This window comes from Miniopterus natalensis, chromosome 21, assembly GCF_054644295.1.
Source record: "Miniopterus natalensis isolate mMinNat1 chromosome 21, mMinNat1.hap1, whole genome shotgun sequence".
NCBI lineage: Eukaryota > Metazoa > Chordata > Mammalia > Chiroptera > Miniopteridae > Miniopterus > Miniopterus natalensis.
Genome location: NC_142101.1, coordinates 4,458,983 through 4,486,465, shown reverse-complemented (window position 1 = coordinate 4,486,465; position 27,483 = coordinate 4,458,983). Strand labels below are relative to the sequence as shown.

General features: G+C 49.4%; 1 protein-coding gene across 1 annotated transcript in view; it reads left to right on the top strand.

The window, feature by feature from the left end:
- EDARADD (EDAR associated via death domain) overlaps positions 1–27,483 on the top strand; it is a 50,069-nt gene that overhangs the window by 9,082 nt on the left and 13,504 nt on the right. Inside the window, exons 3-5 of the mRNA XM_087828893.1 lie at positions 658–697; positions 6,257–6,315; positions 26,518–26,563. Of these exons, the coding sequence (XP_087685019.1) occupies positions 658–697; positions 6,257–6,315; positions 26,518–26,563 (145 nt within the window). The remainder of the gene's footprint in view (positions 1–657; positions 698–6,256; positions 6,316–26,517; positions 26,564–27,483) is intronic.

Here is a 27,483-nt window from a genome sequence, read left to right as displayed (position 1 = left end):
AGAACGACTGCATTGTATAATCTGAAGTCAGCGTTTCTAGAACATTAGACACCTGCATGTTTGTAGGTGCCTCCAGAGAAATATGTGAGTGTAAGAGCATTTGCTGTAGAAACTTTCCTGTAGCAGTGCTGCCCTCAGAGAAGGCCCTGGGGACTGTGTGTATCTGCACGGTGACTGACCGATTTGTGGGTATAATTCGTAGGTCCTACTGGAGTAGGTGGGCCCTTAATCTAGTGTGACTTGGAATCCGTTTTAGTTGACACAAATGAATGCCTCAGAAATGGTGGGACAGAATGAGTCCGTCCCCATAATTCATGAAAACAGATGCTCCTCGTTTTAAACTACAGGAAGCAGGGAGGGAGCACAGCACTGCAGACAGGCGAGGAAGGGAGGGCAGTGGTCAGAGCTGAGGAAATTAGGAAGGCTTTTTCTGTTTCATGGTCCAACACTAGCTTCTCGTCAACTTGGATTTCATTTCTGTAAGCTGAGAACACAGACAAGCTATGGGTCAGCCCTAATGATAAGTCCAAGGCTCAAAATGTGCAAGGTTTTAAATTAAAGTCATGACTTTCCCAAGACAAAGCTTTCTTTTCACTTTGATTGTACAGTGGACTGTGGTGTTTAAAAATAACTTTCCTCTTTTGTTGGTTTCTGCAGTCAGACAAATATCCTATTCAAGACACGGGACTCCCTAAAGGTAGGTACAATTAATATAACTACTTGAACTTGTGATTATTTTAATATCTTGAAAGAAGCACTAGTCAAAGTAATTTTTCATTATTTAAAATTGTGAAGCAGAAACATACCAGTCATTTAGTTCATGGCTTTTTTGATGATTGTCTCAGGCACGAATTTCCTTATTAAAATCTCTAAACTACTTTATAGCATTACACATGAAAGTCCTGTGGTGTTTTTAACATGCATAAAATGAAGACACCCAGGATTCTGGGTTGCAAGTGACAGAAACCTAACTCAAGTTCATTTAAAAAAAGTGGGGAGAGACGTACTGGCCTAAGGCCTTTGGCACTGCTGACCCCAGCATTTGCAGGATGGCTCTGGCTCCCTCTCTTCCTCTCTCACGCTGTCTTCTGTCCTTGGCAGGCCTTCCCCATGTGGTGGGAAAGATGGTCCCTGACACCTGTAGCTTCCCCTAGTGCTGCTCAAGATGGTGGAGAGAGAGGGACCTCCCCTCAGCACCCATAGCACAATTTTAGGGACATATGTGACATGAGCAGTTTGGCCACGTGGCCATCGCTGAATCAGTTGTGGTCACCAGGATGCTGGAGGACTTTGGCTAGGGCTGAGCCTTGAGGTTGGGTGGCTGGGGAGGGGGTATACAGTCATTTCCACCCAAACCACAGGAAAGCCGTTTCTGTTACCAAAGGAGGGATGCTTGTCAGCCCCAAAGCAAAAACAGGCCTTTCCTAGCCCATAGGGGGATGCTCAGGGACGGTGCAGATACAAAAGGGGCCTGCCTTTGCCTGTCCTAGTCGCCCTGTGGGCAGCCTGTGGGGCTGATGCCTCTTGGAGGCCAGGCTGCTGGCTGTCACGCTTTACCTTGTGCTTTCCTGACAACCTGGAGAGGAGGGAAGGGGAACACTCAGATCTGACCAACTTCAGAGCTGCCCCTCCTGCCCCCACCTTGCTTCCTGGAGAGGGAGGGCTTCCCAGCACACGCTGGGGGTTCCCAGCAGTGCCTGTGGTACTGGGTATCGGAGTCGCTGAAGCGGTGGGCAGGAGCTCCTGCCGGGGCCCACCTGTGCTTAAGTTGGGGCTCTGCCAAGTCTCCCCACCCCTCCAGTCCCTGCTCCCTAGACCTTTCCCTTGCTCCCTGAAATTACACCATTAGTTTTATTCCTTGTGCCTCCGTGGTGTCCCAGGAATGGCAGTGGTGTAGGAAAGACCAAGTGTGAGCCCCAATCCTGGCTATTAGGGAGCTCTGGTGAGCTCACTACCCCTGCCCCCCTCCGTGGGTGACTCTCAGTGTCCTGAATCCCGCAGCCTATGGTTCTCTGGTTCTCAGGAGAGTGGCCAGTGCAAGCCTGGCAGCCAGGCGCAGATAGGAGGCAGTCTTGGGTAGCACTGGAGACTTCAGGGTGCAGCGAAGAATCATCTGGGGAGTTTATTTAAATGCAGATCTGGGCCCCGCTGCCCGCAAATCATGAGTGGTTCTGGGGTCAGGCCAAGGAGCCTGCATTTTAACTCTTGCCTAAGTGGCTGGGACCCAGACCTCACTTTGAGAGCCAGACTGAGGGGCTTCAAGAACTTGATGAGGCCTGTGGAAGAGAGATCGGGACTCAGCCACACTGCCAGCCTGAGTGGGCTCAGCGGTGCCTTCAGGCCACAGGGCCTGTTTCCCGTCTGTGGCCCAGGGAGGACACGTTAGCGTCCACCTCCCAGCGTGCTTGTGAGGAGTCAATGGACTGTGTCTGTGACGGTGCCTGACACACACGAGCATCAGACGGGTGGAGGGAATCTGGCAAAAGAATTGTGAAAATCAGGGTCGAGGGCTGGAGAGCTCTCTTAGCCGAGTGGCAGAGGGGGACTGTTTTAGAAACAGAATGAGCTACAGCGACTCTGGGAAGGCTCAGTCATGGTTCGATCTGTCTAAAGATCTTTTTATCACCCTTGAACCAGATTTCCTGTTTTGAAAGAAAAAGATTGTTGCTTAGCAACCCTGATACTAAAGGAACTACTATTGGGTTTCTCCTAGAATTTGAGTTTTGCAAAACCTTCATTAAAACGGTGATGAGTTTACAAGCAGTGCGGTTGCAGATACCATACACTAGATCTTTCTTCTGCTCTCATTCATGGGGAATCACATTATAAAGCACATAATTCCTTATCTCCAAAGAATTACGTCATTTTCTATGTAATGAGCCATGTCCAGAAGTTTAAACAGCATTTGCGTTCAATAATAGAGCAATTTAATGTCTGCTGGCATTTTTTGAACATACTGTAATAGGGCCGATATCATCATTAAATGTTTATGGTAATTTTCTCATTGAAGTTGTTTTTAGGAAAGAAAATCTATATGAATTAGTAAAGAGACTAATTTATAGATTTAAAAGTAAATGTATTCAAATAATATTAAGGACAAACTCTGACTCCAACTTTTAAGTGAGCTTTTGGAGGGCTACTTATTTAGTAAACGAGTCATTTGTAACTAGCTTGAGCAATTTCCATATGGTTACAAAGTCCTAAAAATTCATTTTCTGAAGCAGATGAAGCATGTTTCACAAAAACTTCACTATACTCCTAGTATGGTCCTACGTGTTCACCGACAATAGAAAGCTAATTCCTTAACGCGGTCCCAGCTGGAGTGATTTTGAATAATGTGGTTTTACTGTAGATCAGCTGTGGAAATCTAGTGTTGTTTTGGTGGTCAGCCTGTTTAAACATATCATTTTGACTGTTTCCTCATTGGGGACAAGTGTGTAGCTTCCGCCTCCCCTGACTGCAGAGATTCCTGGGGTTCACACTGTCAGGCCTCCTTTCTGGTAGGACACGTGTCCTGTGAGCATCTGAGGCCCTGAACTCAGGCGTAGTACAGGGTCGGGCAGCCGTCCTGGTCTCTCGTGGAAGGCGCTGGCTCAAGCGTCTGAAGGGAATGTGACTCCACATTGTGAGAGAAAATGCCTTTGGAAAAAGAATTCTGATTTTTGAGCCCCACTCTCTGTAATGAGGGGAAATTGCACATAAACACATCATAAGTCAATCTGGGTTTTAGCATCTTCATTTTTTTCTGGTGTTAATGCTCTTTCCTTTTATAGTTCAGAATTTTTATGGTGAATTTAGAGTTAGAAGAGAAGTAAAGTAGACTGATTTTGTTTTTAACACTATTGAGGAATTTGAGCTTAAGCATAGATGATATTTGGGGGCCTTCAGAACAGTTTGTTAACTGAATGTAGAAGTAGTAGTTCAAGTTGAAAAAGTCAGAAGATAAACAGGTGCTAAGGAAATCACTAAAATAATTCAGAAGTAAAAATGTCTGCCCTAAAACTAGCAACTGAGCTGTTATGTTTCAGACGCTTTCTCCCCTCGCACAGGGACAGCATTTTGTTAATAGGTTTTCTTGTTCAGGCTCGGAACTGGGCACCTGACCACCCGCATGGGTTGCTGTGCGTCCGGGTCCTGCTCATTCCATACACTCCCTCGCACCCTTGACCGGGACTCTCTTGGGAATCCATTACAATAAACCAACCCCCCCCCCCAAATTATGACTTGAATAATTTGCAGGAGACCCTTCTGCAAATTTTTTCTTTTGCAGAGGGCAAGGGAGAGGAGAGGGTACCACATAAGAGAATTTGCTATTTAAATACAAGTTACCATTGTATTGGGGGAAAATACTCCACTTTTACAAAAATGCCAAGTTGACTGTTCTGACACGAGCCACTGTGAGGGGTCACATGACCGAAGTCACAGGTCTGGGATGCTTCTGTGAAGACGCACTTTGGTCAGCGCCAGGCTCCGTGGAGTGCTTGTTGGGTGTCAGGTTTCTGGGACGTCTGAGATTCCATAAGGCCTGGGGTGCAGCCCAGGAATCTGCATTGTTAACAAGCAGCCCAGGTGACTGGGGACTGTGCCTTGGGAAACGCAAGCCTGGGCAGGATCTCTGCTGCTCTAGCCCAAGAGATGTCACATAGAATCTCAGCAAAAGGCCACGGTTAGTTTAAATTTCTCAGATAATACTATTAAGAAAAAAAAGTCCTTTTCTCTAGTCACAATTGTGCAGGAGGAAGCGAGTATAGCCCCTTATTTGAACGAACCTGGCAGCCAGCCCTGCCCACAATAGGTGAATGAATGTTAATGAAAGTAAAAAATAAACGGATGAATCAATCTTTCATTCAGTCTCCACTTTTGAACCCTGAGTTAAATGAGTTTCTATTTGAGGCTTTATGACTAAAAATGCACACACACAAACCATTTCTTTTGTAACACTCTGCACTTCTGAGGTTAAAGAGAAAACTCTGATGGGGCGCCCTGGCCGGTGGCTCAGCGGGTTGGAGCCTCGTCCTGTGCACCAAAGGGCTGCGGATTCAGTTCCTGGTCAGGGCACAGACCTAGGTTTCGGGTTCGATCCCCAGTTGGGCGAGTATGGGAGGCAACCAATAGATGTTTCTCACATCAGTGTTTCTCTGTTTCTCTTTCTAAAACCAACAAACATATCCTTGGGTGAAGATAAAGAAATCTGATGGAGCAAAATCGTTTTTTGTTTTTTTTTTAACCTCACGGAGGATATTTTTTCTGTTGCTTTTCAGAGAGAGAGAGAGAGAAACATTGATGTGAGAGAGACACATCGATCGGTTGCCTCCCGCACGCGCCCTGACCGGGGCTGGGGATGGAGCCAGCAGCCGGGGCGCGTGCCCTTGGCTGGAATCGAACCTGGGATCCTTCAGTCCGTGGATTGATGGTCTAACCACTGAGCCAAACTAGCTAGGGCACAAAATAGTTTTTTAATACGTCTGTACAAACGTCACCATGTGTTGGGGACCTCTGAGGTTAACACACGTAGGACAGCCTGGGGGTGGAAGTTCCTTCCTAACCATGCATGAACTTTGAAAGGTGTAGACATTGGTTCACACACATGTCATGATCCTTTGAGCTCCCTGGCAGTCCCCACTTTCACAGTAGAACGGAAAGGGCTGGGCTTTGGGGGATGAGCTAGCAAGACAGGTATAACCCCACTGCCTGCCACCTGAAGGGCTTAGTAAAATGTCAGGTAGGTGAGTGACACAGTGAATTTGACACTGTCCATCAGAGGGGAGTGTGCTTTAAGTGCCTTTTATTTGCCCAGTCTGTGAGGGAGGGCCCTGCCTTGGGGTTATGGAGATGGCCAAGCACATGACACTTGACACTGGACAGGTGACGTCGATGGCCATTTACCAGTCACATCTCACAGCCTGGGGGAGACACTGCACACTATGCTGTGCGACAGTGTGACCGGCCAGGTGCTGTGGGAGACAGACCTGTAGTGTCCGGCGGGTGTGGTGTCCCCAGTCCCTGAGGGAGTATGGGTCAGTGTCTGAATAGTTCTGTGGGCTGGCGGGGAACTGGAGCCCACCACGCAGAGGTGGGCGGGGACTGTGCTGGTCTCCTGGTCACGAGTGATCTTTGGCGAGGGGCCCTCCGTGGAACCAAGAGCCATCCAGACCCAACTGATTTTGCCAGATGTCAAGGCAGCAGGTCATACGGAGTCTCAATTAGGCCTCTCACCAGGACCATACTTCTTACCAACCGTTGTGTCTTTTCCTAGTTGAAGAGTGTGAGCCGATTCCTTTGAACTGCGCAACAAATTCTGATGTGCACCATCAGGTAAGAATACTTTCAATCATGTCTTTACCCTCAGATATCTATAATCCAACTAAGTTTTTAAGGAATTGTCTTCTACAGCTTTAAAAATAAAGGAAAACCGGATTTTTACATAATAGGTTTGGAAGTGACCTTTAAGTGGCCCAGTATTGTAGCATATCCCTGGAACTTGTGTTACTTGGAGTCACTGTGGCAGCCTGAACCCCTTCTGTGGAATAAATAAATACTTACCTATGTGCCAGAAACAGCCAATGTCAGTGAGCTGAGAAGGAGGGCTGCTTTCTTTCACAGGTAGTGAGTGGGAACTCTTTATTAAGCTACAGCAAAACTGGGTAGTCTAATAACATTTTTGTAATGTCTTATAAAACATTTACTTTTTTCAGATAGCAGAAATCAAACTAACATATTATTTTTATTGCCTTTTTCCAAAAAGCAAATACATTTATTGTTTTCTGGTTGTAAAAGAATGGTGGTTATTTTAAACTTCAGATAGGACAAAAATGCACACAAAAAAGGAAATTGCCTATCATTCCACTGTTCACTTTTTAAGGAACATTCTTCCAGAACCTTCTTTGGGCTGCTGTGTGATTCAGTTACTGTCCAGTCCATCTCTTTTACTCGCTCAAATCTCATTCGGAAATTGCATAATACCTCACATCTGCTAAATTTAGAGCGTTAAGTGTCTCAGAAAGCATGTCTTGCTTCAAGATCGGTCCTCCTCTTTCTGTAATACCAGGTTAATTTTTTTTTAATCCTTACCTGAGGATTTGTTTATTGATTTTAGAGACAGGAGAAGGGAGAGAGAGCGAGAGGGCGAGAAACATAGATCGGTTGTCGCCCATACATGCCCCGACCAGGGATCGAACCCCCAACTTTTTCGATGTACAGGACAACACTCAACCAACTTAGCCACCTGGCTGGGGCCCAGGTTAACCTTTAAAAGACAAAGGTGAAGTTCTGTTCATCTGACCTGTAAAACATCAGCCTGTAATAAGTCATTGGATAGCCAAGTCACGTTAGTAATGAAGTGAAGTTCAGTACAGTTGATGGGACTGACGGTTCGAGTTATAAACGCAGCTCTCTTGGAAGTTGTCAGTGATGCTGCTTTCACCTGATTTGTGGGTCTTCCGTCACCCACTGTGCATCTTACTCGTCTTTGTTAATGTTGACGCTTAGCGTTTTCCTTGGAATTACAATCCAGTGGTTGACTTTGACACGGAACATGAATTATTTTAGTAAACCTAATGTATTCCTTTTTCCTTTCTTACAGTTCTTAATTTGTTTACCAAAGTTTTCTTCACATTTTTTGTGACATGACCCAGACTCACTTGTAGATACAAGAATGCTACATTGTTTAGTTTGCTTTCAGGGATTTTCCAAAGCCATTTAAGATTAGGTGCAGAATATGCGTTAGGACACTGTACAGTGTTTTTTCTAATTTCTGTGTTCTAGTTCTTTCTATGTGAAGTAAAGACATCCTAAAAGATGAAAAGGTACTTATCAACTAAAAAAAGCGGGGCGAGGTCCCCCCCCAGCTCTGTTTTAAAATAGAATGTCTTATATTCCTACAAAAAGTAGGCCTGTCCCTGGCTCCTTCAGGTGGTTATTTCTTTGTCTAATCTACGGGATTTGTTCTAACGGCTCGATAGCCAGAAAGATTCTTTGAAACCAACTTGGCAGCCAGAACAAAGGGGACTCACTAGGGGAGAAACGTTTAAAACAAAACAAAACAAAAAACCCACACTCCATTTTCTGCAGCTTAGACAGTGAAAGCAAGCTGAAAACATGTTCTTTAGAGTACTGAATATTTGTTGTTTTAATCATTTTTACAACTTAAAACCTACAGTCATCTTCTACAAAGACTGACTTTTAGCTGCCTTGTGGTAATAAGGCAAAGGAAGAACGTTTCGGGGTCAAAAATTAAAGTCTGACATCTCAGACAAGATTTCATAAAGAACCCTTTACTTCCTGTAATTTACAAGCGATGCCCATATACGAGGGCTGCCCAGCGCCTCTGATTTACTCCAGCTGGTACTTACTGTGCTCTGAGAGCAGCCCGACTGGGTGCCCTTGGGCATCGAAGGAGCCAGAGGCGGGGAGAGGGGACAAGACCCCAGCAGAGCTCACAGGCTTGCTGAGAAGCCTGCACACAATATTTGATTCGTGTGTTTAGAAATTCCAAGGGCACTTTACATTAAAGAAAACATTTCCCAGAATGTTTGTCAACCAGTAAAGTTTTTACTACTGTAACTACATCACAACTATATGGCAGTGATAGTAAAACCAAGTTCCAGTGTAGCCAGGAATCCACATCAAGGAGAGTCTGAAATTATAAGAAAAATAGTAAATATTAGTTTGCTAAGTTGGGGTTACAGGTAATGGAAAGAATGACATTTCCTCTATTCATGTTGTTTATTTAGTTCTACCAAACTAATGCTTTTGTGTTGTTGTTGTTTTAAGTTTTCAAAACCACATTCAATTCTTGGCTCACTTAGTTGTGACAAAAGTGCAGTACTCATGTAAGATGTTAATAAGGGAAACTGGGCGTAGGGGAGGCTGGGACTCTCATACTCTCTTTTCAAATTTTTTGTAAATCTAAAACTATTCTAAAATAAAAATTAATTTACAAGACCACACTAAGTAAACTTTAGAATCTAGGAAAATGAAAAAAATCACCCCCAATTCTAGTATTCCAATATAGCTATTTTTTATGTATTCCCATGTGCAGTTTTTTATGGATAATTATAAAAACTGGAAATAAGTGTGTATCTTGCTTTTGTTACATAAAATTATCTCATAAGCATTTTACCCAGTTTGCTCCAAGCCCTCACCTGCAGCGGGAAGGGCTGCATGGTGTCATCCCTGACCCAGAATCAGGTTCCAGGGAGTGTCTGTGGGCAGGGGGCACCTCTGGGAGGAGGAGTGGTCTCAGCCAGGCCAGGGTCAGCCAGTGTCAGAGTGAGCACCTGGGGCTGAAGTGTGGGAAGATTGTATTAAAAAAATAAGTTGGGTCCCAGGGCCTAGAATGCCAGAGACTGGATGATGGAAGGTACTGGGGTCTTAAGTGACAGCCCCATGACCATACCTGGGACCTGGGGGAACTCAGGAGAAGACTCTTCTAGCCTGTGATGGGGAGATGGGTGCAAGTGGAGAATTCTGGAAGATCATCTGACTTGTGTAACTGTTAGTATTGCATTTGTTTGTTTACAGGTTGTGAGAGAGGAGATAAAGGTTTGTGGAGTTTGGGGTGTGTGAGATTTGGGTGATGTCCAGTAAGTGGTGGATGGTGCAGCCCAGGTCCTGGCTCAGGGCTCACGTGTCAGGAGGTTGCAGGTGAAGCCCTGGGAGTGGATGAGACTGTCAGGGAGGGAGTCCTCATAGAGAAGCAGAGAGCCAGGGATGGCACCTTGAGGATCATCCTGCTTTAGAGGTCAGAGGAGGTGCAGGAGCCCAGAGGCAGCGGAGTGGCCAGGGCAGGAAGCTGTGAGGTCTCGTGCTTCGCTTCATAGTTTTAACTTCTCCACTCCCAGGGCACAGTTACAGGTGTGCGGATGATTTCATTGCCCCTCCCAGGAATTAGACCATGACCCACGAGGGCAGAGACTGCTGTGGATTTTGCTGAGTTGCAGCCTCGTTGCTGAGTACATAGTAAGTCTCAATAAATATATTGAGACAGAATAAATAAATAAATAAAGACAGAAATAAATAAAGACAGAAAAAGGCCAGGATTGGGCATTGCTTCAGGTGCCAAGGACAAGACTCAGTATCCTAGGGGCACAGCATGGCCAAGGGCCATGACACACTGGGTTTGTCCACTCAGATGTCGCTGGGACCTTTCGGTCGTAGGTACAGAACATAATGCCAGGCTCTAGGGGTAGGCGAGTCATAAGAAACTACTGTCCTGTCAGATCCATTAAGGTAGCAAGGAAAAATCCTAACCTCTCATTTGAGGGTGTCGGAAATTCCAGAAAAAACTTTCGTTTTTGGCCTGGGAAATGTCAGATTTTAAAGGGTAGGGTGTCACTGGGAGTGGAGAAGTTAAAACAGATGAGGAGAAAAGTGGAATAATTAGCTGGTTTACTTTCCCTGTGGATGGCAGAGAGGATTCATTTTCTTAGCAAATATTTATTGATAACATACTTAGCAGTGTTTTGTGGAGGACACATGACACGTTGGCCTCCCTAAGGGACCTGTGATCTGGCAGGGAAGTTAAGATGTATGCACACAGATGCCAGATAAATAAAGTTATCAAAGGCACAGAGAAGGGAGCTGGAGTTTTAAAAGCAAGAACCTCCACTCTTTTTTAGAGACAAGACTAAAGGAAGGCAGGATGGGTAAAGATACAAACTTTTTTTTAGCTATGAAGACAAGAAGGCAAGTTAGCGACGTCCAGTCTGAGCTGAGCCCTGAGCGATGACATCTGGTTGGGGCAGGAAAGGAGGAAACGCAGCAGAGATATTAGGGAAGAAGAGCTTGTGCTGTTGGTCCAGTGGTGAGGCCACAGGCCCTGGGGAACTAGGCGGTGGGGTGATGGTGCTCGATAAATTGTAAATGATTACAAGGGGGCAGAGGAGGAAACCTGCACGCATCCCTCCATCCATCAAGGGGCTGAGAGCCAGGAGTGTGTAGGTAGCACTCGCGCGGGTGCTGGGATACAGTGGCCGGTGCTCAGAGCTTACGGTCCCCGTAGCAGCTGCCGTCCTGCCAGGAAGGCCGGGTGGGCGTGTGCATGCTGCAGGAACAGAGGAGGCTGTTTCTCGCAAGGAGGCTGAGAAATGCTGCTCAGGTTCCTCGGAACCTCAGCATGTGCACGTGAAGGACTGAGTTCCTGCACCAGGGAGGCCGATGGCTGTAATAGAGGCTTGTTACTGCCACCCGCGGGTACCGGTCAGCCCTGTACCCGTGCTCCTCTAACCCTCTGGGACGGGTGGAGGGCTGCAGGGCCAGGCCTGAGGTGGGGCTCAACCCCCAGGCCCTGGGGGGTTCCTGAAGGAATTTTTCCGGAGCAGCCTTCTGGGAGGGTCACCTAGCAGTGGTTTGCCAGGGGTGGGTAGGAGAAAGCCCGAGTCCCTGAGACCCCAGGTGGCTGATGCAGACACTCAGGAGTATAACCCTAAGGGCTGGGCGCAGGTGGGAGAAAGAACAGGGCAGTTCAGACACTTGCACTGGGTCCCGGGGGCCTGGAGCGAGGGGCCAGGAACGTGGCCTCAGGCCTCAGGTACTGAAACGTGTGTGTCCCGGTCTGGAGCCTGTGAGCCAGAGATCCGGGTGTCCGCAGGCAGCTCCTTCTGAGGCCTGGAGGGGAGTATGTTCCCGGCCTCCCCCCTCGGCTTGTGGGCCTGTCTTTTCGTCCCTTCCCGTCACCTTCCCTCAGTGTGCCTGTCTCTGCACCGATTTCCCCTTTTCCTCAGGTACCAGTCGGTCATATTTATTGGTTTAGGGCCCTCCCTTGGAACCTGGCTTTACCTTGATTTTACAGCCACACTCGGGTGGGGGGGGGGGTAGGCAGGCCTTCAGCGCATCTCTTTCCAGGACACAGTTCAACCCCAACAGTGTTTGAGATAGAACAAAACAAGAACCAAACAGCAACAGCACATGAAGGAGGCATGGAAAGGATTTGGTCTGACAGGACGTGGGGCTGAGGGGGGAAGGGTTGAGGTCCCGCTTCAGAGCATCCCAGCTGGCCACCAGGTGCCTGGCAGGCCACGCTCACCAGCAGGAAGGTAGCCCACTGGGGCAGTGGGGGGAAGTGAGTTAATCTGTTTAAAGCTCTTATAATGTCACGGAGCACATCACACATGCTTTATGGGTGGGTGAGGGGATGGGTTGAGCTGCCATCTGCAATAGGAACGGGAACCAGCCTATGCTCAGGCCCGGAGCTTGAGCACCCGGGGGCTCTGGAAGGTGTGGAAGAAAGTGAAGGTCATCAGTGTGGAGAGTCCCCAGGCTCAGGAGCTGCGCTCTCTCAGTTCAGCAGCCTGGCCTCCTCCGCCTCACAGGCCGTGATTGGCAGTGTGGTTGGCAGGGAACCCATAGCCCACAGGCCAGGTTCCTCCCTCTAGAAACCCACAGGCCCCGGAAACGGGGACACACCTGACTGTGGAGCTCACTTGGGCACAGGCCAGGCCTCTCCTGAGGTGGGTCAGTCCTGTTGTTTGGGGGAGGACTGGGACAGGCCTCAGAGAGGCCACCGTGCTACCATGGTCGAGGGGCAAGCGAGCACAGGAGAGGCAGTGGGCCAGCTGCAGGAGCTCGAGCCTCCAGAACAGCTGGAGGAAAAGCAGGGCCCTCGCAAACTGGGACTGGTGACTCTGACCCCACCCCTCCCGCAAGTAAAATCATTGAGTGGGAGGGATGAAGTGCGTGGTCACAGGGTAAATGCACCAATCCACAGCGAGGTGACGTAGGAATAACTTCAGTTAATGTTAACATAGACCTGGGAAGCTATGGTGAGATTAGGCTTCGTCTACCCTCTTGACCATTTTGGGATAATCCATGAGCTTGGAACCTCACGTTGCACATAGAAGGTGCTGGAAAGGGACAGGAAACATATTTAAATTTTCTTATTAAAAGTTGTGACTGCCCACCTGTGACTTGCTCAGACCAGTGGCTCTGGACTAGAGTCCCACCCCCAGAGGTTCGAGCACAGTGGTCTGGGGTGGGCTGCATGATCTTTCTTCCTGCCCCAGGACTGACCTGAGTAGCAGAGTGAGGCAGGCAGGTGAGACCTGTGTCCTCAGGGTGGACGAATCCAGACACGCCCACCACACCCATGCTTCATCGCCACACGTGCCAGTTGCTGCCACCTGTCACCAGGTTTGGCCCATTTGCTGAAGTAGAATTGGGGCAACCTGGGTGGGCCCGACCCTGCAGCCAGCCCCTCACTGTGGTCAGAGCAGGCACAGGGGGACAGCCTGCTTCTGGTGACGAGTGTGGCAGGGAGGAGCCTTTGACACCCTAATAATCCTCATGGAAACGCTGCTGCCAGGTGCTTCTGAGTGAGCGGTTAGGCTGTTAGGTTTGTCCTTGCCTGGCGTGCACTGTGGATGAAGATGATGCAGCCTTTCGTGGCTGTATCATTTGGTCCATTTCTCACTTTATAGATCAGAGAGATTCTGTTTTCAGAAGCAGTGAACATGTCACGTACATGTTGGTTTCCTAGGATAACCTGGTGTGCTGGCCGTCTTTGGTGTCCCTCGGTTTCTAGAAGCTCTGCCCTGATTTCTGCCGGTGTTCCCGTGGCGTCCCCCCCCGTGTGCCTGCCTGTCTCCAAACTCCCCCACTGTAAGGACACAGCTGTGCTAGATCAGGGCCCATCATGAGGACCTCACTTGAACTTGGCTACCCCTGTAAAGACCTTATTTCCAAATAAGGTCACATCCCAAGGCACTGAGACTAGGACTCCAGCATATGAATCTGAGGTCAGGAGGGGGACACAGTTCCACTCATCACAGCTTGCGTGACATGGTGTTGACTATATTGCAGCACTTACCTGGAATCGAATGCTCAGTAAGCATTTAGCAAGTGGCACGACGGGTGCTTACGTAGCTCCGAGCTTCAGGACGCCGTGTGTGCTGGCAGTCGGCCTGTGTCAGAAACACGCCTGACCGTCTACTTTCTTCTCTGAGCAGAAGACCAGGGCTCCCCACAACTCTCCTCAACGCTTGTGGATAAGTTTGCTTTATTTGTCACCCATTCTGCCTGTGAAGGTCACATGAGCACCTTTTCCTGTGCGTTTCCTGTTGTCTCATCGGCTGGGTACGTTGGCGCATCCTTTGCCAGATCACAGTGCCTTAGGTGTGATGGGCATTCATCTGTTTAATGTTAAGGGTAGCTGTGAGCTAGGGACAAAAAGTTCTTTCTGTTGAATGATTACTTTTCCATCATAGAAGGAATGTTCTTATTCAAAGAAGGTAAGGGACATATTAGTTCCTTTTTCTCCTTTGCATGGGAGTGACTGTTTTTTGTGTGGTCATCATCACATTAGTAGACAGTGTTTTGTTTTCCTTTCTTAATGTGCACAGTATCAGAAGCATTTTGTATAAGGAGTTAATATGATGTAATCAAAATAATTATAGTTAAAATTTTTTAAGGCTAAGTGTTGTCCCAAGCACTTACCTGTTTAATTTTCATCAACTCTCTATGGGATGTACTATTATTATGCCCATTTTGCGGGTGCACACCGAGGCACAGAGAGGTTGGATAGCTTGAGTAAGGCCACACAGCTATGGAGTAGTAGAGCCATGATTTAAACCACCCAGGCAGTCTCCCTGCTTGTAGATGCTCTGGCCTCCCGATGGGCAATGGAACCATAGAGACCGGCGAGGCCCAGAGTCCTGCCATTAGCCATGCCACCTTGGGCTAGTTACCTAACTTCTCTCAGTCAGTTCCCTCCTTTGTAAAACGGGTGTAATAATGCCAGTCTCCTAGCACACAGTAGGTGCTCAGTGAATATCTTAGTATTGTATTAATGCTGTGAACTCCATACTGTACTTACAGCTCTCATCCTGTTCAGAGCTTCTCTCCTCACCTGACTCGGGCCTGATCTGAAATTTTGATTATGTACCTCTGACCTGAGCAGGTAGACGTCTTGAGCAGGGTCCTTTCAAGATGGCTCTGGTCCACTTCTTCATGGACAGCTCACCCCCTTGTCCACCCTCAGGGACAGTTTCAGTTAGCTTCTCGCTTCCTCGTACAGACGGCTAGGATCTCCCAGTGGCCGGCTGGGCCTAGAGTATCTGCACATCAAGAGGCCTCCAGCTGAGGAGTGCGAGGCCGGCCTCCCCCTTCTGGCAGGTGCCCCCAGCAAGTGCGCTCTTGCAGCCCCTCTCCTGGCCAGGTGGGAGACAGCCGCCCCTTCCTCCTGATGGGCAGAGGAGGGGAGCAGCCGCAGTCTCATTTCTTCCACTGATGCCTTTTCCTCTTATGGAAGTTACGGTGGGGTTGGGGCAAGAGTCATCCCACCACTTTTGGCCCCCACTCTGCGGGTCTTTTAGGCTTTTCCTAGCACCTCTCTGCGGAGTGGATGCACGCAGCTGTCCTTGGCATGGAGCCCCAGTCAGAGCTCTAAGGCACGAGGGAAACATCCCATCTCATATCCTGTCATGTTTTATTCTGTGCCTCAGAGTTACTTAGAAAGTTCCCTATTGTGGGACTTCGAGGTTGTTTCAGCTCTTTTGCTGTTCTAAATACAGCTGTGGTGAAGGGCCAAGTGCCCATAGCTGCCCCCCGCCCCCCACCTCCCGCCCCCACCCTTGGGCTGTTTATTGCTTAGATCACAAGGACATCTCCACTTGCAGGCCTGGCCCAGCAGGCAGATTGCCCTCTGTTCTCCCACTGAGCAAGTTGCATGTGCTTAAGGTCAAATCCTAGTGATAAATGCCACCAAATTAAAGAGCTGCTGCTTTATCTGCTGAAGGCTTATTAACAGCTAGTTGATTTCTTTGAAATTAAGTCTTTCAAAAATAAAGTTCCACATTGTGTTACCCAGAGTGAATGGGGGGCTAGGCCTGGGACTCTGAGCAGGAGCGCACTGCTCTGTCGATAGTGTTACAGGAAGTATAATGTGGAGGCCCAGACAGGAGTTCCCAGCCCCTGAAAGCCAGATCATGACCTTAGTTAATGATTGATGCTAAAGGAACAGCCCAAGAAATCGTGGTTCATTTTCTACCTTGTTTCCAAGAACACACATTTAGTGTGTTGGGTGAGACTCTCCTGTGACCGTGACCCTCACGTGCCATTGGTACCTTCTTCTTGGATCTCTGGACTCCCTGCTTCCTCCTAGCTCCCCGCACCCCTGACATTCCCCCTAAGCCCAGTGACCTTGGCCTCCATCAGAGGTCAACTTGGTATTGCTAATCCGGCAGCCGAGAAAGTGGGTTTGGGCCCAGATGCCTACTTGACAACTTGGTGTCTTCAGAGCTGAAGGGGACCTGAGAAATCATGCTGTTGGTGATCTGAGGGGCAGAGTTGGGACCTGGGACATTGTCCCGTGGCACCCCACCCCCGATGCCCAGTGTTTTTCAGCTAGTAGCAGTTGGGTGGTACCAGTTGCTGTTGGGCCTCTTGCTTTGCCTAAATCTAGGGCTAAATATAGAATTTTCCATATTCTAGGCAATATCAATCTGGCAGGCTAGCATGGCAAATGCCACTGGGACAACATTGGTAAAGGGAGGGTTGCTCTTTTTGTTGAGCTGAACTGAGAGGTAGTCGGAATGCGGTCTGGCAGCCTCATTGCCTTGGCAGAGCAGCCGCCGCCAGGCCATCTGCAAACCTGTAGCGGTCTGAACATCGTAACAGCAGGGAAGGGACCCACACAGTGCGGCTGTGGGTGAGTCAGCCCAGCAGGCCCCTGCCTGCCCTGCTGGGTGCACAGCAACCCTTGCAGGATCCAGCATGCTCTGTGCGATAAATTGGCATGTCCTTGACCCTGCTCACACTCCAGGGAACATCAGGTAGTTCTGGTTTTAGGACATTCCCAGTGGCTCCTCACCTCTTCCCTGATGTGATGTTTAGAGAATGTGGAACCAGGGCAACCAGGTGAAACCAGGAAACTCCCCAGAGCCTGCCCTGGAGTTTTTAACTCTGCCAGTCCAAACAGACTGAGGTTTCCTGGCCTAGCGCTCTCTGGGCAGTCAGAGGGGGAGCAGGAACTTCGGGGCTTGGTCTCGCTGGCATGGAAATCACCCCTTCTGTCCTGTGAACGCATCTTTAAGGTCTCGGCCTGTGCTCCTCACTCCACTGGCCCCTGTCTTCTCCATCTGTCTTCCCATCAGTCTCTGGAGTTGCCCATGTCACCTCTAAGGAGGTGATGGACAGTGTCACGACTTCTAGGGAGGTGGTAGACGGTGCCATGTTAGAATAGGTGGAGAGATACACTAACTGCTAGAATATTAAAAATAAGTGTAATTCTAGGTAAGTTGAGGAGGGTCTTTAAGAGCCATAGATCTTCTCTTTCTTTGTTTTGACACCCTGGCCAATTCTGCCTAAACCAGGTACTGATCTGATTCTATCTCCCATTTGGCACATCACTTCCTCCAGTTAGGTTATCTTCCTTCTTTTGCACTAAGCTGACTTGCACCAGACGGTGGCTGTCCTGCTCTCGCTCATGCTGCCCATGCCTTCTCATAGCCCCTCTCCCTGGATCAGACCCCAGCCCAGACTCTCAAGTCACCCTTTGACACCACCTCATCCCCCTTTCCCTTTTCTCCCTCCCCCGTCCGCCTAGCAGGCATTGGTGGAGCTCTGCTGATTTGGGGTGGAACTGCCTTGTCAAGCCCTAACCAGGACCACATGCAGTCTCTGTTTTTGATTGTTAGAGAAAATAAAATAAACAGCTGTCCCCTCCACAAATTCATGCTTCCCAGGGCAGTCATCATTTCAGGGACATGAGTACTTTTTCTATAATGAACTTCCCAGAAATGAAATTTTGAAAGAAGAACCATGGTACTCTGATTTGATGTAGTCTACCAATGCCTCTGTCTTTGACTTCTTTCCACTTTTGGGCCAAGTCAAAATAAAGTATTTGTGGTAAGACATGTACAAGCCATATGGGGAAATGCTGCTTTCTAGCATTTAGTAGCTGTTTCCCTAAGAGCAGCGTAAAGAGGTTTGTTTACTCATCATTAAATTGTACAGTCCTCTATTTTATCGGCTCTAACTGTTTCACTTTGTGGCTTCTGTTCTTATTATATATTTTAATTACATGTGTATTCTCATCTAGTCTCACTTAGTGCTCTGTTGACTGTAATGCCCTTGAATTCTCAAAACTTCTGGTTGGTGCAGGGGACAGGGTGCCACCACCTCACACACAACTCAGTGTAAATTGATACGACTCTCAGAAGGTTATTTGGCAGCCTCTGGCTCGCATGGACCCAGCAGTCCCTCTTACGGACTTGTCCTGCAGAAGTCATAGCATGGTGGGTGGAACTGGAGAAGATCACTTACCGTGCAGGAGAAAGCCAGTGGGTGAATGTTGGGGCTGTGACAGGGTGCAGTGCTATGAAACCATGGAAAAGACGAGTAACCGGTGGTCTTCCATTAACGAAGCAGCTATTATCACCATATTATTAAAATAATAAAGTTGGAGAAACAAGATGGCGGCGTAGATAACAGCTGCACCCGCCGCCTCCCGCAACCACATCAAAAGTACAACTAAAATACAGAACAACCATCACTCAGAACCTCCTGGAATCGGGCTGAACAGAAGCCCCACAACCAGGGAACTGAAGAAGCATCGAGACCGGCAGGAGGGGGGAGATGAAGGCGGATCGGGGCCGAATCCTGGAGACGGGGCCTCGGGGCCACACCGGGTGCCGCGGGTTAAACCTGGGACGGAATCTCCGCGGTGGAGTTTTCCTGGAGGAGCGAGGGGTCCCAGCCCACAGCGGACCCCAGCCCAGGGCTCCAGGGCCGGGAAGAGACGTCCCCACAACTCCGGGCTGTGAAACCAGTGGGGACTGTCACTGAGAGTCACAGAGGCTGTGGGAGCCCCAGGCTTTCCTCTTAAAGGGCCCGTGCATGGACTCACTCGGACGCGCTCCCTCTGAGCCCAGCACCGGGCAGCAGCTTGAAAGGAACAGGAACTGGGGACATTCAGGGAGGAACTAACCTGCCTGAAATTGGAGTAGGACGTGGAGGGGCAGCTTTCTCTCAGGCAGAAGAGCTGGCAGAGGCTGATTTTGCACCTCCCGGGAGGCCCCAGAGACAGTGCACCTGGTGCTCAGACTCAACCACGCTGGATTACAATCCTACCACATCCACAAGTGACACACTCAAGGGGCGCACTTGGTGAACACCAAAGCTCCACTGAAGTAAATGCTGCTCCATTAGGAGTGTCTCCAGCACAGCAGCTCTTTGGCTGTAGTTGCAGCTGGTCCTCACAGCTGATTGGCCGGGGGGTCAATTCCTCCCAGTGATGCCAGCAGCCACCAAGGCTCAACTACAACAGAGCACACAGCCCACACGGGAGCACCTAGAAGGTCCAGCTCAGGTGACTGGGGAGGCTGAGCCGCTGGACCCTACAGGACACCTACTACACAAAGCCACTCTACAAATTCCAGGAGACATAGCAGCTCTACCTATTACATAGAAACAAACACCTGGAAGCAGCCAAAATGCAGAGGCAAAGAAACATGTCACAAAGGAAAGAACAGAAGAAATCTCTAGAAAAGGAACTAAATGAAATAGATCCAAGCAAGCTAATAGATACAGAGTTCAGAATTTTGTTTATAAGGATGCTCAACCACATTATTATGAAAACAACTGAGAAAATCGATGAAATAATAAAGTATCAATTTGAAATGAAGGCTACATGAACTGAAATGAAGAATAATTTAGCCCGGCCGGGTGTAGCTCAGTGGTTGAGCATCAACCTAGGATCCAGGAGACCACGCTTCAATTCCGGTCAAGGCACATGCCTGGGTTGCGGGCTCCATCCCCAGTCAGGGGCGTGCAGGAGGCAGCCGATCAATGACTCTCTCATCATTGATATTTCTCTCTCTCTCTCTCTCCCCTCCCTTCCTTTCTCTAAAATCAATAAAGATATATTTTTTAAAAAAGAAAAAAAGAATAATTTACAGGGAATCAACAGTAGAGTAGAGGATGCTGAGAATCAAATCAACAATTTGGAACATGAGGAGCAAAAACACCCAACCAGAAGAGCAAAAAGAAAAAAGAATCCAGTAATATGAAGATAGTGTAAGGAGTCTCTGGGACAACTTCAAGAGGCCCAACATTCGCATTATTGGCGTACCAGAAGGAGAAGAGAGCAAGAAATTGAAAACCTATTTGAAAAAATAATTACAGAAAACTTCCCCTACCTGTGGAAAGAAATAGACTTACAAGTCCAGGAAGCACAGAGGGTCCCAAACAAGAGGAACCCAAAGAGGCCCACAGCAAGACACATCATAATTAAAATGCCAAAGGTTAAAGACAGAATCTTAAAAGCAGCAAGAGAAAAGCAGGTAATTACCTATAAGGGAGCACCCACACGACTGTCAGCTGATTTCTCAACGGAAACTTTGCAGGCCAGAAGGGAATGGCAAGAAATATTCAAAGTGATGAAAAAAACATGGAACTACAACCAAGATTGCTCTACCCAACAAAGCTATCATTTAGAACTGAAGGTCAGATAAAGAACTTCACAGATAAGAAAAAACTAAAGGAGTTCATCACCACCAGACCAGCACTACAGGAAATATTGAAGGGTCTTCTTTAGGAAGAAGCTAATGAACAAAAGAATCTGACGAACTAAATAGATCCAGAGACATTGACGCATGTAACAGACGATCGTATTTCAGAGGGAAGAGGGAAGGGGGGGTGGAAGGTGGGAAGAGATTAACCAAAGAAGTTAGAAGCATATATGCATAACCCATGGACACAGACAATAATGGGGTGAAGGCCTGGGGAGGGGGTGGAAGCGAAGGGGAGGGGGTCAATTGGGGGGGAAAATGGGACACCTGTAATACTTTCAACAATAAGGATAAATTTAATAAATAAAATAATAAAGTCATAGACTAATATGGTTTGAGGCTAAAAATATCTCCATCTAGGTTCCCATGACTGAGGAATTGGCAAAGATGTGCCCAGACTGTAGCCAGGAACCTCTGGGAGGGAGAAGGGACCAGAGATGGAGAGAGAGATTTTCACATCTCTTTATGCTTTTAAAAAACAGTAAGATTTCGAACAGCATGTTTTGGAATTTTTATTAAATTAAAAAGAAGAAAAGCAGTGGAATAAATCATCCAAACATTTAGGTGGCATTTAGACTCAGTAAGCTTTTCATGTGTTGGCATTTGAAGCCAGGCGTCATCATTTGGCTCACACATAATTAGGCACCACAGGAAGATTCCTGATAAAACAATGTGCTAGTTCATGACCACATGTCCTTATCTGCGCCGCCCATGGGCCTGGTTGTCAGCAGCGCCTCTCCTGAGACCTCAGCTCCTGAGGGAAGGCAATACAGGCAGATTCCTGCCTCTCTGTCACACCACGTCCCCATGTCCGCTGGCCTCTGCACGTGTCTGTCACACCACGTCCCCGTGTCCTCTGGCCTCTGCACGTGTCTGTCACACCAGGTCCCCGTGTCCGCTGGCCTCTGCACATGCCAACTGTAAAGTACTAGCGATGTTTCTGGACAATAACCGACGATCCTCCACACACGAGGGAAAACCACCCACTTCCATCTCCGGCCCCGAGCGAAGGTGTGACTGAAACCTGAGCGGCCGCACAGGCCGGGACCACGGTGCGTCTGACCGCCTCGCACCCAGAGTAGCAGGGCTTCCTTGTAATCAGATAGAAAACCCACTGAGGAGAAAGATCGAAATGTGCAAAACCTGCAGGTTTGCTCTCATCCAGCAAAGCTCTGCAGCATTTTAATCAAGTTTCTGGTTTTCCGAGTATCCTCCTTTTATCCTGATGAAACGCGCCCTGTTTCTTGGACACACTCGAGTCCAGCTCACATCTGTGCTTCCCTGCACCTGTCTGGGCCTTTCTAACATGTTATTCCTGTGGCATCGATATCTGTGCATGTCTTCTTCCATTAATGCATTGTCATCTGGAGGCAGCCGATCTGTTTCCTTTGTCCCCACAGTCCAGGCCTAGGAAGTCCCCGACACAGTCAGTGCTTGATAAATGTGCCCTGAATTAAACTCATCTCTAAAAGCCAGTTTCTGCAATACACTTTTAAATAAATAGGTATGTCCAGTTTTCTATGTGTATGTTCATCTTTGATAAAAAGTCAAAGTAAGTGCAAACAGTTATCATAATAATATTAATTTGCCAAGAAAGAACTGTGTATAAATTGCTTTAGAAAACCCCAACAGGGTATGCACCATCCATCCAGTATGGGAGCCAACAAGCGGTTCAGGAGAGTTGGCAGATGCCCAGCTGCCTTGGGATTCCTGCTGAGAGCTGCTGAGAGCTGCTGTAGTGTGATGGCAGGGAGTTAGGGACATCGATGCTGGAACGGCCAAGGCCCTGCTGTCTGAGCTATTACTGTTGCACCTGAGTGTCTAAAATCACATTTTCAAAGCCATTTACTGACGGATTTTCTCAAAGCAGAGAAGTCAAGTTGTCCTCCTGGAGACGCCTGTTTTCTGCTTTCACTGACCTGGTCCCTCGAGGGCGAAGTTGTTCACAGGAGGCCTTTCTCCTAGGGCTCTGCCTGCAGTGTCAGTTGCTGCCGCCCGATGGGCTTGGTTTTAGTCTTCATGGTGGCTTCCAGGCAGACCTGGGCTATGATCAGGTTAACCAGCCGGTTGGGAGCTCTGCCACTCAGCTGCCCTCCTCTTAGTTTGCAAAGTAATAAAAGTGGAGCCCTGTGTCGGTAGCTAAGCACAGAAATTTAACGATAGACTCAGTGGACTAGACAGAAACGGAAAGCCGGCCCTCCTACGGGTGGCTGCCTCCCCACCAGCCTCAGTGTCCCAGCCCTCAGCCCCTCCCCATGTGGACTGCACGTGGAGCTCGCTCACTCTGAGGGCAGTGTCCCCAGGGTGTTTCCTTGGCCCTGGGGTCTCCAGAGCCTGGTGTGAAGTCACCAGGTGTGATCTCTAGAAGGGGTCTCCAGCCCCAGTGCTGTCAGCTCCCTGAGCAGAAGTGGGACCTGACGACCGACGCAAAATCAGAATTAGTGTAACCAGCCAGCTTCTTTCTGCTCAGAGGACTTCAGGGAGCAGCAGTTCATCCGTTTCCCCAGATAGCAGGGAATTCCCTCACATTTGCAGTGGGGAAATTTTACTAAATGGGGTCGTCTTTAGCCCACTCAAGTATATAAAACACTGGTCTCTAACCTTGCAGTGCCCTCACACTGAGGAGATTCAGTTGTTTCATTGTGGTGAAGCACATCTAACGTGCGATTACCATCTCGACCAGCTGCGCAGCGCTGAGCTCCTCCACCCTGTGGTGCAGCCGTCCCCGCCGCCGTCTCCAGAACTTCCTCATCTTCCCAAACCGAAGCTCTGTCCCCGTTGAACTGTAACACCCCTGCCCTGTCCCCGTTGAACTGTAACACCCCTGCCCCAGGTCCTGGTAATCAGTTTTACTTTCTGTCTGTTCAAATTGGACTCCTCTAGGCACCTCACTTAAGAGGAGTCATGTAATGATTGTCCTTTGAGACTGGCTGCTTTCACATAGCGTGATGTCCTCAGAGCTCATCCATGGTGTAGTTCATCCATAGTGTCACCGTTTCCGTCTTCTTTAAGGCCGAATATATTCCACGCTTTGTTAACCCATCTATCTGGTGATGACAGCTGGTCTGTTTCCATCTTTTTTCTTATTTAGACCTTTCTCTTTTGGGCACAGACCCAACCATTCTGTTCTCTCCCACAAAGCCAGGGCGGAGTGGGGCCCACCTGAGCTCTGACATGTGGGCTCATAAATGCTTAGAGCTAGGCTGGTAGGTGGAGTTCATCCAGAGCTCAGGGCTGGCAAGGGGCCCACAGCCAGAGGACAAATCTAGGGCATTTTTAAACACATCACTAATATGCTTGGCCATGACTAAGTGGACAGGATCCAAGAGAGACCAGAGGATGAAGTCGGGGTGGAGGTCACCCAACTGGTGACCGAGGAGCTGAGGCCAGAGCAGGGTGGAGGGGAGGAGGGCGTGGTGGGGAAGGGCAGTCCCTCCCCAGGTGCTATAAAGATACGAGAAGGTTCAGCAGAGAGAAGGGCTGGGGGAGCTCGCATCCAGGCAGACAGCCACATGTCCTTTCCGGCCACTTCCATGTCCCCACCGCCCGCCAGCCTAACTACCTTCAGAAATCCCCACTCAGCTCCTCACTAGCCTTTGTCTCCACATGGTCCCAGAGCCCCTGACCTTCCCACAACTTTTGACACTGTCACTTGTTGCTGTCTGCTTTCCTGTCTGTGTCCTTACCTGCCACCAGATGTGGGTGTTTGGGCGTCCTCGAGGCTGTGGCCTCATGTCGGGCCCTCCATCACATGTCCCTTCTTCCACAGTCACATCACCATCTCCGTCTCCTGCCCTGGCCTCCCCACACCGGCACCATGCTCTCACCTCCACGAGACGTGTCATCTTCTCCATCCCTCTCGAGAACCTGTCCCTCACCTCCTTCCCCACCTCCCAGTGGCTCCACTTCTGCAGTGGCTCCAGCTTTGTTCCTTCCTCTCCCAGGACAGCGGTTTGGGGTGTCGCCCACCCTTGCCTGTGGGTGAGTGCTGCTCTCCCCGCCGGCCTCCACGCCGTCCCGGACCTCCCAGGAATCCCCACACGCAGTGGGGCGCCTCTGCTCCCTGGTCCCCAGCTCGGAAGGCACCCTGCTCCGGGTGGCGCCCTGATGACGGGCACCTGGTGGCTCTGATGCGCAGCCCAGCTCCTTGGTCGGGCTTCCAGGCCTCAGTCCAGCCTCAGCCGCCTCTGCCATCTTGTCCCCCTCTGGACCACGCTCGCTGCCTTTGCTCACGACAGGATGCCTGACAGGGCCCATGCTCCCTTTTTCCTTTGTCAGAAGAAACCTCCTCTCTGAGTAGCTGCACTCCATCGGAGCTCACCGCCCTCTGCCTGTACTTTAGTGATTCGGCGCATCTCTGTCCCCAGCGTGGCTGAGGGCAGGCCCCGAAGTCAGGGTTCAGGCGGTTTTCCTTGTCAATAGGTCCCGACGTGGGAACAAGCTGCTCAGTAAACAAATGTTGAATGAAGGGTGTGGTTTCAGTAAGACCCTAAAAACCACAAAAATAAGTCTTTTCTGATTGCACCCTTAGAAAACTAACCTAAACAGCAGTGCCATAATCAGAACAAAGCACGTGGATGTGGCCCTAAGTGCCGTCTTCACCAAGTAATTCGGGGTCGTGTCCCTTGTCTGCATCATGGGACAATTCTGGTTTTGTTAAAAATTTTCTCCAGATTGTGCAAAATGAAGCCAGGCATGCCATGGACGTAGTCTTAAAGGGAGGGCCCTGTTTTAGTGGGCCTCAGCCGGACCATAGACCCTTCCCGTGGGACACTGGTGTCTTCAGGCCGCCACAAAGGTCCTGTGTCTGCTCCCCCCGGGTCCAGCGCAGGGACAGAGCGTGACTGTGGCGACAGCGCCCCCTGCCGCCCCTGCTGGTTCTGCACCCTGTTCCGCCGGAGGAGTGAGGCCCAGCCTCGGAAAAGGGGAGTTCGCTGTCTGTCCAGGGGAGAGAGGGGCAGAGGCTCAGGCAGAAGTGGGAAGTATTTAGTGAGGGGAAAATCCAGCTGGTGAGACGTAGGAATGTGACAAAAGTCAAACTCATAATTAGACAAGTGTGCGCACACCGCGGAGACACGGGAATTCAGGAGCTTGGAGCGAGGAGAAAGGCCTCGGGGAAGACTGAGAGAAAGACCCTTTAAAATGTTTGACACCAGGAGTTAGCACGTCTTTAAGGGTGACACTCACTGAGCACTTAGAGACAGTCTCTCGTCTGTCACCCACGCGATGCACAGGCTGGGATGGAGGCGATGGGGAGTGTTGTGCCCGAGCTGAGGAGGCTCTGACCCAGCCCTGGGGCTCCCTACTGTGGGCGGGACGTCCCAGCAGCTGCCGAGAGGGGTGCGAGTTGTACAGAGATGGAGTTACCTAAACAAACATAGCCTGGGCTGCTCTGCTGACCTCACTGTAACACCCCCCAAGATCAGAGCACCTCCCCCCAGGGGCATGTCCTGTAGCGTGGCCTTGATGGTGAAAATAGAGCCCAGTGACATGGGCAGAGACACTACCACCGCTTGAGATTTGGATGCCGCTTTTTTCTAAAACAATTTGTCTTTGTTGCTTTGTAATGTATATTTAAAAAGTATGAGACATAAAGGAAAGAATTATATAACTTGGGTTGACACACAAGCCCACCAAGAAGTAGATGAGAAACTACATAGGGAAAGTAATCCATAAAGTGAAACAAAAATAAAACGCCAGCTCACTGTTGCCCGCATTGATACTTAAAACAACGTAGGGACAGTAATTCATTTAACAAACGCTGTTGAGTGTCCTCCGTGGGCTTGGCGGTTCTGGGCACCGAGGACCCAGCCTGGGGAGCAAGTAGACAAAAGCCGTCCAGGAGCTTACATGGTGGAGGGAGGCAGAGTTCACGGCCCAGCAAAATGCCGTTCTTAGGACCCATCACCCCCGCCCCCAGGTTTTGGTGGAAGTTGAACTAAATTGGAAAATTGATAATCTCTCCATTCGTACCTGGGTCTGATTTTAATGGGAGTTGGTTTTTGGTTTCCAGGGAGAAGAACACGGCTTTGCGGACAGTACTGGAGACCCCCTTGCAGGTAAGTGATTGATGCTAATGACAGCTGGTGGCAGAGGGGGGACGTTAAAGATAATTGGAGACCATGTTTATCACTAACTTTAAAAATCTCCATTATAGAGAAGAGACGCTTTCCAACCACATGCCTTTGAAGAGTATTTTCCCTGAGTTCACCCTGCATTGCTGTGAGGGGCTCAGGGTTCTCAGCTGGACAGGTTTAGGGTGGGTGATGGTCAGAACTGGGCAGCCCGCCCCCATCCCAGGGTCTGGGAGCCACGGCGTTGGCAGAGAACTTAGCAGGCAACTTGGGCAGGTGGGAGACAGCAGTGGGATGCGGGCAGGGCCAGCACAGCCACCCTCCACTCCCTCTGTGCCTGGAGCACTGAAGGAACCCAAGCAGCCCCCCTCACAGCCCACGTGCCGTTCCGCACCCCCTCCTGCTGGGTTGTGGCCAGTGTCTGCTCTGCAGGGTTTGTTGGATGAACTGGCCAGAACAGATCTAGGTATATTTTGTCTTTGAATGAGAGTAGCAACTTAAGTAAGATTTATTTTATTGTTTTATACGCAAACACTAATTTAGCATCTTCTTTGCACTTTACACACGTGCCTGGACAAGAGCACTCCTGCTGGTCTGTGTGCAGGCCCGGTCATTTCCTCACCAGGTGCGTGTGCAGAACAGCCCTGGGCACGTGGCCGGAGCTGGTCACCAGGCCCGGTGGGATTCCAGCCCCGGCTGCCTACAACCCACTCGCCTCCACCACACCAGCCTGCCTCCCCTGGCCAGTGAGTGACCCGTGTAGCACACACTGAATGCTTGAGTGTGCTCAGAGGTGCAGCTGGAACAAGCGCAGTCCCGCTGCCCCCAAAGGCAGTCTTCCCCAGAAGTTTGCTGCTGCCCCTGGGTCAGGCCCTTGGCCTTAGCTCAGCCTTGTCATTTGAATA